Source organism: Amphiura filiformis, chromosome 14 (genome assembly GCF_039555335.1).
Source record: "Amphiura filiformis chromosome 14, Afil_fr2py, whole genome shotgun sequence".
Classification (NCBI taxonomy): Eukaryota; Metazoa; Echinodermata; class Ophiuroidea; order Amphilepidida; family Amphiuridae; genus Amphiura; species Amphiura filiformis.
Genome location: NC_092641.1, coordinates 34,761,284 through 34,773,350, shown reverse-complemented (window position 1 = coordinate 34,773,350; position 12,067 = coordinate 34,761,284). Strand labels below are relative to the sequence as shown.

General features: G+C 37.1%; 1 protein-coding gene across 1 annotated transcript; it reads left to right on the top strand.

The window, feature by feature from the left end:
- The first annotated feature begins 578 nt into the window (after nucleotides 1-578).
- LOC140170019 (mitochondrial amidoxime-reducing component 1-like) lies at nucleotides 579-12,021 on the top strand. Its single transcript, XM_072193329.1, has 7 exons — nucleotides 579-1,198; nucleotides 3,324-3,503; nucleotides 3,942-4,110; nucleotides 4,702-4,845; nucleotides 5,251-5,315; nucleotides 6,998-7,066; nucleotides 11,589-12,021. Exons 1-7 carry the CDS (start codon nucleotides 933-935, stop codon nucleotides 11,719-11,721), a joined length of 1,026 nt encoding a protein of 341 aa, XP_072049430.1. The 5' UTR covers nucleotides 579-932; the 3' UTR covers nucleotides 11,722-12,021.
- The last annotated feature ends 46 nt before the right edge of the window (nucleotides 12,022-12,067 follow it).

The window sequence follows — 12,067 nt, the reverse complement described above, 5'->3', positions numbered from 1 at the left end:
GGCTGTAGTAAAATATACGGCATGTTAATATGTGACGTGTCATGTCAAAAGGAGACACTTTTGGGCAGGATCGTAAATGGAGATATAGCCAAAAATCGGTCAGGGGTAATTTTTTCACAATTTGGGTTTGTTGCAAATTTGTGATGTTATTAATGTTTAAAATATTGTCTGATAGTTTCAGACCGGAATATAACTGGCATCGTGTATTTTTTGAGACATTTTTCAAGGTAATTCCTACTCTCAACATTGTCAATAATATTTTTAAGGGCCGATATCTCAATTTCCAATTTTATAATACCATAACTGACAAGCTCAATATCTTTGCTTAGGAATGTCCGATTTCATTGGGGAAAACGGCCAAAAGTGTCTCCTTTTAACATGACACGTCACATATATTATGGATTTTTATCCCCGGTTTTTATCATAGAAGTACATGTATTAATATGCGGAAGGCACGTGTGAGAAGCAGAACCGATTTCGTATGCTTGGCAGAACGTATAGAAAGTAGGGCCTATGACCTATTGACCAATGACCATGTTATGTAAACAAGATAAAGGAACGTTGCGTTGATGCATGCTTGATTATTGATATACAGTAACTTTATCATCATGTAAACAATATTATACATGCAGCACTAAATGTATGCGCTTTATCGTAGTAATGTTAAGTAGGTCTGCTATATGATTCTCTGAGTCTGAGGCTTGGCGTAATCATATTTCTAGTAGCAGGGCCTAGGCCTAGTAAATTAGTAGTGCAACAAATTAGCCGGTTAGTTCGGGCTTATCCGTATACAAGTCTTGCAAATTTTGCAATGAACTGACCTGTTGATTCCATAGGCTATAGCCTATGTTGGAATACTTCGAATTTATTCAATTTCGAGCTTAAGCTCAACCAAGTTTCTCAGGGGTTCCAACAACTTGGCTTTTAACAAAATGGCGGAGGTTTGGTCAGCAGCATGGTCTGGCAATCTAACTCGGGAGGCAAAAATCGCAGCGATCAGTACGCTATCTGTGTGCGGCCTAGGCCTAGCTGCATACAGTCTTTTCAGGTGGAAGAGTTCCCCACGATATGATTGGCAAGAAGTCGGCAAGTTGTCACGCATCATGATACACCCGGTGAAAGCGTGTAGAGGACTTGAAGTGAGAGAAGCAGAATGCACTGCTTTGGGGATGAAAAGCAGTGACGGATTATTTGACAGGTGAGTTATGTACGTGTATTGTTGGGGTGGGGGGGGGGCATTGCCCTGGCTCTTGCCTCTGTGAACAATGGGGAGCACAACGTGTTTTCCCATGCAAGATCGTGCAGTAATAAAAAGTGCCACCTTTTACTATCCACTAATAAACATGAATTCTATAAATAATATCATAAAGATAAATTTCTCTAAATTGCAATGCCAAGAAAAATTTAGCATGTAGGCCTACCAGTGAAATGTTTGAAATTATTTATCAATTAATCTGTTCAAAAAACTTGAAAATGCCTCATTTCCCATTCATAATTGAAAAACGTACAACTTTTAAAGCAAAAAGTGCCCCATTTTCCCAAAAGTAATACTAGAATTATTATTTATGGTATTTGAAAGTAGACAATACCGAGTAAAGAAATTTAAAAAAACACCATTTTTTATTTTCCTGTAGTGGTTGAAGAGAGGTAGAAAAGTCAACATTTTAATAAAATTTCCTGTGTTGAAAAGACCTTTTAAAAATGGCATGAGCAGATGCACTAAAGTTTTCCACATGGGTAATGTACCATGTGTACGTCATCGTACAGGTAGAAAATAATTATTGTAGGGGAGACGGAGGTAATTGTGGCCCGGGGTAAGTTGTGGCCCTTTGTCTTTATCAAGGTGTCTTTACTAAGCTTCGGTCAAGGTGACACCGGAACGGGACTTACTCTGTACTGTATGGAAGAGTAGTCTTTATGCTACTGTTTGGTGAAAAAATTCTTCAAATAGCATTTCATGTACAATTTTTATGAGAGGGATCTATTTAGTGAAGCGACATCGCATACAAATAGCTTAAAAAATGTTTATTTAATGAGCTAAATTTGCATATTACTAGTATGTAATATCATTCCGGCTTGGGGTAAAGTATGGCCCCTGTTCGTGTATTATGCAAATTATTTGTATCTGACCCAATAAAAAGCAATTATTTATTAACCTGTTATAGTTAGATCAAAATTAGCCCGATTGGGTCATAATTGAAACAACAGAGAAGTAGCTATCAGATTCGTCCGCAGTTTCGGCATGCAAAAATGACCCTAATAATAAAATTTAACATAATCCCACAAAAAAAGGGAATTTGTGGATTATTAAATGTATAAAAAAAGTTCAAGAATAAATATGAATATTAGGCATCTATCATAGCAAATATATAGACTTAAAATTGTAAAATAACCACAGCATTTGAACTTGAGGTAACAATTTAAAAATTAATATTGTTCGCAAATACATAGGCCTAAGCCATACGTATAGATTAAAAATGGGGCAAAAGTATAGTTCTACCACCTTTGAGTGAATAGAGTATAATTCAAAAATGTTTTAAACATAAAATAAAGAACATCATAACTAGATGTAATTGTATGCCCTTTGACTTCAAAATAAAGCCCGTTTTCACTTGACGGTAACAAATTTAGACAGGCCCGTACGCAGGATTTCATTTGGGGAGGGGGGGGGGGTAGTGCTGATTTTGAAAGTGGACTTTTTACCCAAAATTTGGACTTTTTTGTCCAAAAAAGCGTAAAAAAACTTTTTTTTTGATCGCTACGCTCGCAAATTCTGAAATTTCCCCGCACCCCCTGCGTAGGGGCCTGAATTTAGACAATTTTTACACGTTTTGTACAAAATGCCTTAAAATACCCTTTTCACCAGTTCAAATGGCCTGAAATTATTGCAATGACAATAAAACATGTCAGAAATTGATACCAGGAAGAACTTGATTCACAATAGGGGCCTACTCTTTAAATTCATTATTTTGTCAAGGGGCATGTGGGGCCACAAATACTCCGACGCATGGGGGGAACTACGGCCCCTAAAACTCAAATTATTTTAAACACATATCATATAGTACCCATTGCTCTAACCACTCATGCAGAAATGATTGTAAAAAGGCAAAAAGGTGGCCATAATTACCCCAGTCTCCTCTAATCCTGATCCCATATGGTAAGTTTTTGGAAACATCACTTTTGAAGTTACCGGTAGATGCCTGTCAATAGACACCTGTTTTGAAGTCAATACCCGACCATGACCCTAAAGTCCTACCCGATGACCCAGAGATTTGGCCAATAGTTAATTGTAGTTAATTTTAAGGTTTTTCATGTTTTTAAAGACATTACATAATCGTAGATGGAGAAAACCGATTCGTCACTATGCGACAAAAAAGCGGTCTGGCGTTACTACGCACCAGCCAATCAGATGACGGCAAATATCTACTATTAGATGCTCCTCATATGCCAACTTTGAGAGTGCCACTAAATGTACCGGTCACAAATGACGTCATTCAATTCAGGTAAGCAAGAAGACATGACACAATAACTATAGCAGAGTTGGCAATTGGCAAGTACTCAATATTATTTTACTAATTAGTCAATACTGAAATGAAACTATTAAAATCAGTTCGATATTTTTTGTATTTTTAATATTTTTAAATATCAAAAATACAAAAAGCAGTTAAAACAGTCCTCGAAGTAAACTTGATAAATCTACTGATATGTAGTGTATGTAGCTGGGAGGAAAAGCCGACGATCATTTGAAAAATTTGACCTTTCGTATTGAAGATATACATGTTTTTCCTAAAAAGACCTAAATTTGTAGGTCTTTTTCGGAAAAATACCCTACCCATAGGTAACTATAGGTGGAGACCAGATAGCATGGATAGACAGCCTGAGAGAAGGTGAGAGCTCAAACTCTTGTATACATCATATTGCATATTTCCATCTGTTTGCAGGTTATGGGGATTGGAAGTGGAGGGTTATGATTGCGGCGTATCAGTAACCTGTTGGTTGGATAGATATCTAGAGAGTAGTGGCAATAAACTCGTGTGTTATACTCCAGATTTACAAGCCAAAAGAAACATTGATGATCCTAAATGGGGCAAAAGGATGGTCCATGATAAGGTAATGTATATACACTCAGCAAACAAACCATTCCACCACACAAAAATCACCAACACCAACCACTCCTGACTAACTTTATCGGGACAAATGCAAGCGAAGCCCCGGGAGCGAAGCGCGCAAAAAAAATTGGGTGCAAATTAGCTCAAATTTGAACAATATTGTGGCTTTATAACACCGGGCAGATAGGCGCACATTGCATCTTTTGTTCAATTTTCAAGTTGGAAAAGGTATTTGCAAATAATTACGGGGATTAGGTTTTGGGGTGAATCGTGTAGTCTTTAAAAGGGCATGATTATTCCTTTTTTTTGTGCCAACAATTCGATAATTTGTCAGGTGCAGATAAGATTATAAACCTGGTCTAAGTGGAATTTAGTCTCAGGAGAAAGGACATTTTCCTTCACATTTGCTTAAGTTATTTTGTATTATTTTTGAACATTGCACTAAAATCTTTTGAATTTGCTAGCTACTCTAGGAAGGAAATAAGAGTAAAGTCCATTCCTGATAGGACTAAATTATTTTGTGCATACGGACATATGCATTTGTCATTCTTATATTATAATATATTAATAATGTGATTTGTTTGACTTCTAGAGTGTTTTCCAGGACATCTCTCACTTTCACTTATGTACTGTAGCATCTTTGAATGACCTTAACAGTAAATTAGAGAATCCGGTCACAATGAGACCATTCCGTCCGAATCTTGTTGTAGAAGGAGTCAAAGAGGCGTGGATTGAAGTGAGTATGGTATTGGTGATAATTCTATTTTTTTATACAGAGTCTATGAATTAAAGCTGTGTTATCATTTTGAAAGACGTTGCTCTGTTTAATACCATTGAGCCCCGTATTGAGCACTATTAGCGCTGGCGACAAATTATGAGATGGCTATGATACACAGTGGTGACTGCGCATGCTAATGATATTAAAGTAAAATCAGTAAATGAAAAATAAATCAGACAAGGCAAACGCAAAGTCGAAAGACGGAGTACTTTCATGGTTCGATTTCCCCAATTCTAAATGTACCATGCGACAGCGGAAGTCTGAAGTGTTGCCAGTCAGTAAATCTTCACCGCCGGGAATTAATTGAACCCGGGACCATTATTGCACGTACACCCATTACGCGACGCTCTTTTTAAATTGCAGGATGATTGGAAATATGTGCGTATTGGAGAAAACGTAATTCTTCGCAAGACGCATTTGTGTGGAAGGTGAGTATATTGATTGACTATTCACAAACAAGACATAACATTATTATTTCAATATATCTAATCTGTAAGATTACTTTAAAATACTACTGTTACTTAAATAATGTCTATTATACGGTTCTTACTTAATTTGGAAGATATGTGCATTACTTGGGCACACGAATGAATGCTATCGGACCTTTCGCCTTAGAAGGAGTGAAGTTTAAATAGTACACATGCTCATTTCAATGGTATAGATTATTATCTACGGCATATAATAAAGAGTTCAAACAAGGGCTTTTTGCCGTTTCGAGAGCAGACTGACTCCAGGACGTGCTGATCTGAAAATGTATATATAACACAATGTATGTAATTTTGGATTAAAATCACTTATTTTCAAATTTCTGTGTATAGGTGTAAAGACAAAATTAAAGAGACTAGTTTGCGCATGACGTCCTGTCAACCAGACACAAAATGCCGTACTGCGCATGCAGCTCAGCAACCAACACTAGTCTTTTTAAATTATGTTTGAGCTCGCTGGAGTGTACCACGCACAACTTGTTTTGAGCATGTTAGACTGTTAATATCTTCTCCAACTCCATTGACACTTCATGGGTTGGCTTAGACCTACAGCCTGTCTCAAAACAAATTGTGCAAGTGAAAAGCGCCCTCTTTGGCAATTTAAAAAAACCGTTGTGACATAATGCTTACATCAACGTCACGGGCGCAATCTTAGCTCTCAAATGCCGTTTGTTCTGTTCAATTTGCTTGTTCCAATTTCGAGATATGTTTATTTAACAACGAAAGGGTAAAATCACAATTGTGTCACTTTTACTACGGAAGAGAGCTGTACATGTAAATCAATGATAGCTGATGTTGATGCGTCTAATGCCCTTCCCCTTTCGGGGCGCATGCATTAGGCGCATCAACACCAGCACGCGTGCATTATTTTGGCTAATATCTCTCCCAACAAGTAATACGCGTTCATTAATCTATAACATGTATAAGTGCGCAATATTTGTTTGTCTTTTAACATGTCTTTAGTGACTAAGAGAACAGTATTTACCATGATAAAATCATTGACACGCACATGCAGAACAGCAGAATGTGAAATCAATTTTTACAGCAGAATGTGAAATATTTATTTATCTTTTAATCTCTTTTAAGTGGAAAAAGAGAATCATCATTCCTGCATCATGATAAAACAGTAAAAACAGTCAAAAATTTTTGTATTGTGTAATTGATGCATTCTTTTAATTTCACGAAGGAACTCTTGATAAACTTGATGCTATCGCTATTGCATGTAAAGCCCTCTTACCTAGTAAAAGTGGCACAATTGTGATTTTACCCTTTCGTCTTTAACTAAACATATCTCGAGATTAAAACAAGCAAATTGAACAGAACAAACGGCATTTGAGAGCTAAGACTACTCCCTTGACGTTGATGTAAGCAATATTTCGCAACGGTATTTTCTAATTGCCATAGAGGGCGCTTTTCACTTGCACAATTTTTTTTTGAAACAGGCTGTATGATCACTGAAAGGGCATGAAAAAAACAACGTCCATGTTCTATTGACTTTTCAAAGTAAAATGCTAATACGTCTTACCTATAAGTTACAATAATGCATCCAAAAGTCCAGTGAAATCACTGGAACTGGAACAAATAATTGTCATGGTTACTCGTTTTTGATTTCTTTAATGTTTAAGATGCAAACAAACGACAGTAGATCCAGAAACGGGTGTAGTAGGCGATGAACCTCTCAAGACGCTTAAAACGTAAGTGACTTCTATCATTATGGTTTTCTCATCGGAACGCAACATAACTTATGATAAACCATCTATTTGTAACTACTATAGAGGGCGACAGTATGTCGCCTAGCCTATATGGTTATACATGGTTATATTTAGGCCTGGGCGATGCACGGAAATACGACGATGAACTATTTTGTTTGTGGCATCTGAAAAGACAGCTTTAAAATCACTGAAATTGACCAAGTTATATAGCCAAAATTGTACATTTTGGGGTTTGATGCTTCGAAATGGTATATTTCCTCTCATAATATGACATTTTTGTTGTAATATGACCAAAATTCCTCCACGCGGCATCGGTTTGTAATAAATATTCGCCCTTTAGGTACCTAATTGTAACTTTCAGCTTCGAGGGCACACTGCCATTTTAAGGTGTTTACGGTTCAGTGCGTTAAAACAAGAAAAGTCTCAGGTCAACCTATGTTGAGTTTTTGATCATTTGGCATCTAAATCATCCTGTTTTACCTGATGTTGGTGGCGTTTAACTGTGAGAGTTCTGAATATGAAAAAATTACACCCGAAATTAGCCATTTCCCCATTGGTAGGTTTTATTTTCCAAGGCGGCGAAGTTTGTTGTTCAACACTAGGTTGCCCAGGTGTTATTTTGAGATTGCCCGAGTACCGACTGTGAACTCAGGTAGTACAGTGGTAAGACTCTTGACCGGTAATCCAGCGACCGGGGTTCAATCCCCGCTGAATCCTGATTTTTTCTCTCTCAATATTTTCATATGCCAGTTTGCTCGAGCCCCAAACACGCCATTTTCGTATTATTATATTATACACGTGATTATGTATAACGAATCATTACAAAAGATGCTCGTCAGATGCTACAGGGTTTACACCAGAACCCAGGAAGTTTATATCGCTTGCCATGGGCACCTTATTTAATAAAATATGCTGGGACGAATGGTCGGCACAACATGCCAGACTACGTAGTCATGGTAGTGGTGCCAATGACCCAAATAATCGCCGTGCTCTTCTGGATAGAAGCACCAAACTCAGTGTAAGCTTTTGTTAGGAGGTAAATTATACCAAGTAGAAATGAGAAGGGAACCCAAAAACGTTACCACGGTAATGACGTCATTGGCCGCGCCCCCATTTTAAGGGTAAAAGATGCAAATTTCCCAATCATGTTTGCAATGTAACTCAAATTCTTCCTCTGATCATATGAGCCCAAATAGATATGCTGATGTTAATGTACACTGCAAAATTCCTGGCGGCAGAGTGACTACATCGCACTGGAACTCTGAAGTCACTACCGCCGTCACACAGATGAGAATCTTGCAGTGTTAGTTGCAAGGAACCTCTCCTTCCGCTGAAACTGACATCGTACTATAGGCAGACTCTTCCACTCTGCACTATTCAGCATCACTTTCGGTTTTCGCGAACTTTGCTAAATGATTAATGCAGGCCCGTACGCAGGGTAGTGGGTGGCGGTGCGGGGATGCAACACACCCTCCCAAATTGGGAAAAGTATACAAAAAGTCCCAAAATTTCAGAATAAATAATCAGGTTTTTTACGCTTTTTTTAGATAAGAAAAGGTCAAAATTTTGGGAAGAAAGCCCACTTTTCACAAAATCGCCGCCCTTGAAAAAAAGTCCACTTTTTCAAAATCAGCACCCCCCCAAATGAAATCCTGCATACGGGCCTGGATTAATGGTTGGTTTCAATACACATCGGCTATAGGTTCTATTTATAATAATGGTTGATAACTGTTGCCTCATACAATAAGTGTATCAGTCTTGCGTTTGCAGGTATCGTTGTTTGGAACCATCGCATCCAGATTATACAGGCTTAAATGGATCTCGTGTATTCGGAATCAATCTAAACCTTCAAAGCCGTCCTAGTACAGTAGCAGTAGGAGATACTGTTTATGCTTCACACTGAAGCTTACAGGTGTGGGAATGATGCACTATGAAGCCACAGCTTATACTTCACTTTCACCATGTGTTTCCTCTAATCTTGTATTAATCACATAAGTCTTGTTTGGATTCATTGGTTTTGATGCTTGGTTTCTAAATTGCTTCCTCATAGCCTATAAATCTGTATGATAATTATTGTGTTAGATATTCATGTGCAAATAATATATGTTTGGTTGGTTTTTTTCTCATTGATTGACTTTACTCTTTCTGTTTGGACAATACTTTTCCCTTTCAACCAATTCCTTTGCGATGACGATTTTGTATACGGCTCTCCTTGACTTCTCCTTCACCTAACAACTTTATTTTCAAACTACTCCTCACTAACTTTTCACAGATTGACATAAACACACACACCCCTTATCATACTGATGATTCACCTCACTCTGGTTTACCTGCTCGAACATGTGGAAGATCAGTTTCACCATGCACCTTTTTCCTAATACTAACCAGGATAAATTTTCTTTTATTCGCTCTAATGCATGCAGTCAACATAAACTCTTACCTTAAGCACGTACTTACAGATTGATTTAAGAAGCACCTAATTTTTCCATATTCTTTCCTAAAATTTGCGGAAATTATACATAAGAAAATTAAAAGGGTGCCCCCAAAAGAAAACCAAAAAGAAAAAGAAGAAGAAGAAAAAAAAAAGAAAACCAGAACCCTCATTGCGCCCTCCTTTTTTCCGATTTCAGACAAGTTGATAACAAATATTTTGTATGTAAAGAAAGCCTGGATCATTAGGTTTAATAAACCGAAAATATATTTCAATCGTCTCACAACTTTTGAATATATATTCTTTTTAAAAATTTACTCGGTTTTCACTATGCCCACGGAGGTTTGGCTACTTCATAGATTGAAAAAAAGTACACGTACCGTGCATGAATATCAAACATTCCTCAATGATAACTTTATTAAATAACTTTATTTGGAGAATGGGCTTTACCGGTGGACTTATGGGCTATGTATTTTGTTAAGTGTCATTAATTTGTGGGTGTGGGATGGGACTTCTTTTGCTTTACTTGCGATAATTATTATGTTTCCTACTTTCTTACTTTGTTGTTTCTTACTTTTTATTTACGACATAAATCATTATTCTTTTGGGGATAAAAGGTAGCCCTGAAAAGGGCTGTTTGGTTTGTGTTTGGTTCTTCAAGTAAGTTTACCATGTTTACTGTGTTGCTCTGCCCTCTACCATGTCTACCTGGTTGCCTCCTTGGTATATACAGGTTTCGTGCTCAACCTTGGTCCTCATTGCATCAATTACGTTGCGTATCGTCCTTGTGCGCCGGACACTTGCGAATGAGCAGTAGTACGTTTGCGAAGATCTTGGCGGTTAGCTGGTGGTCATCTCTCATAGACGTCGCTTTGGATTTTCCCCAAAGGAAGAAATCAACTGGTGTGAGGTCTGGTGATCTTGCAGGCCACTCCAAAGCATGATCTATCCCATCCACTCTGTTTGCTATCCTGGACAAAGTGGAAAACGGGTACATTTCTTTAAAAGAGAATATCTTTCAAAGTTGTAAGCCTATTGAAATACTTGTTTTTGGTTTATTAAAGATAACGATTAAAAAAAATTTTACATACCAAAATATAGTGGATAAATTTTTATGATTGGACAAACATTATATATAGGATAACAATCACTGCTTTAGGATCCAAATTACTATATACAATCTTTATGGTACTCAACCAAAGGTTCTTGTTGCCGATTAGTGTCTCCGAAGTATTATCCAAAGTTATGCCTCGTGAAGATCACTTTAGGCAGGTAAAATACTTTTACTTATTCACTTCCTTCAGGAACAGGTATTCACTCTGTTCCACCTATATTGACAGACGTTGTTGTTCCATACGCTATACTTCAGCAAGTCGACAGAAGAGTAAATCCCCTTTTTGGGAATGATGCGCACTTTGGCGTACACCAAATCGCCATTATTACTGGATTAGTAGTACATTGACCACGCAAAAATGAAATGAAGAATTTTGTTTTTGTTTCAAGCCCCCTGCGTGCTAAGCACTGAGTAAACACTGAGTAAACAGTCACAATACACTACAATACAGTCATGCTGTTTAACATGAACACCTGCAAATCCTATGTCTGGTCTGATATTGGGTCACTCATACCATTACACAGGAGAATCTTACTTGAGTAATTAACATGTATTGTTTATTCAACTAATTTGTCAACAAAACTATAATTAAAGTGTTCTGATTTTTCCCTTAAGACCCTAAACTATATACCGGTACCTTAAAATACGCAAGATTTTGGTCAAAAGTGAAAAAAAAAACCAACTTAATTTTGAACCTTTTTACCCATATCTTTAATGACCCTGTCTGCCCCTTAAATAATTATATTTCATGTAAGGGGTTCGCCAAGCATTTATGGGTTTTCCCCCACGGCCCCAGCATCAATTTTGTTTGTTTTAACAAACAAAATTGTTTAAAAACTCTCTTATATTATATTTTAGTTTTGCTGAAATAAAATTGTATGAATCATAAGAATCGTATTAATATGTTATTGTTACTCACATTCAACTTAGCTAAGTGGTATACCAATTTTGTGTTTTAGGTATCGTTGTATGGAACCATCGCATCTGGATTATAAAGGGTTAAATGGCGCACCTGTATTCGGAATCAAGCTAAACCTACAAAGTCGTTCTGATACTATAGCGGTAGGAGACACTATCTATGCTTCATCCTGAAGCCTACACGTTTCAATACTCCAATACACTTAGTACACTCGGCATACAATGAATGAGGTTATAATAAATTAAGTTATAGTATTTCTACAAGTAAGTATAATAGTATACATTTTCAGAAAGGAAATGACGCAGGGAATTCAATCTAGCACAACAGATTCCTGCACAAATGAGCAGTTTGTGAGACAATTACAAAATTTGATTTTACTTTACAGCCTCGTGGAAGGCATACGGACTATATAGTCTGTATATGAAGAGCTTTGTTTCAAAACCCCTTACATCCACTTGCCCATTTTTGAGAACACAGCAAATAATCATCAAAAAAATCACTGATATATGGGGGTTTGCA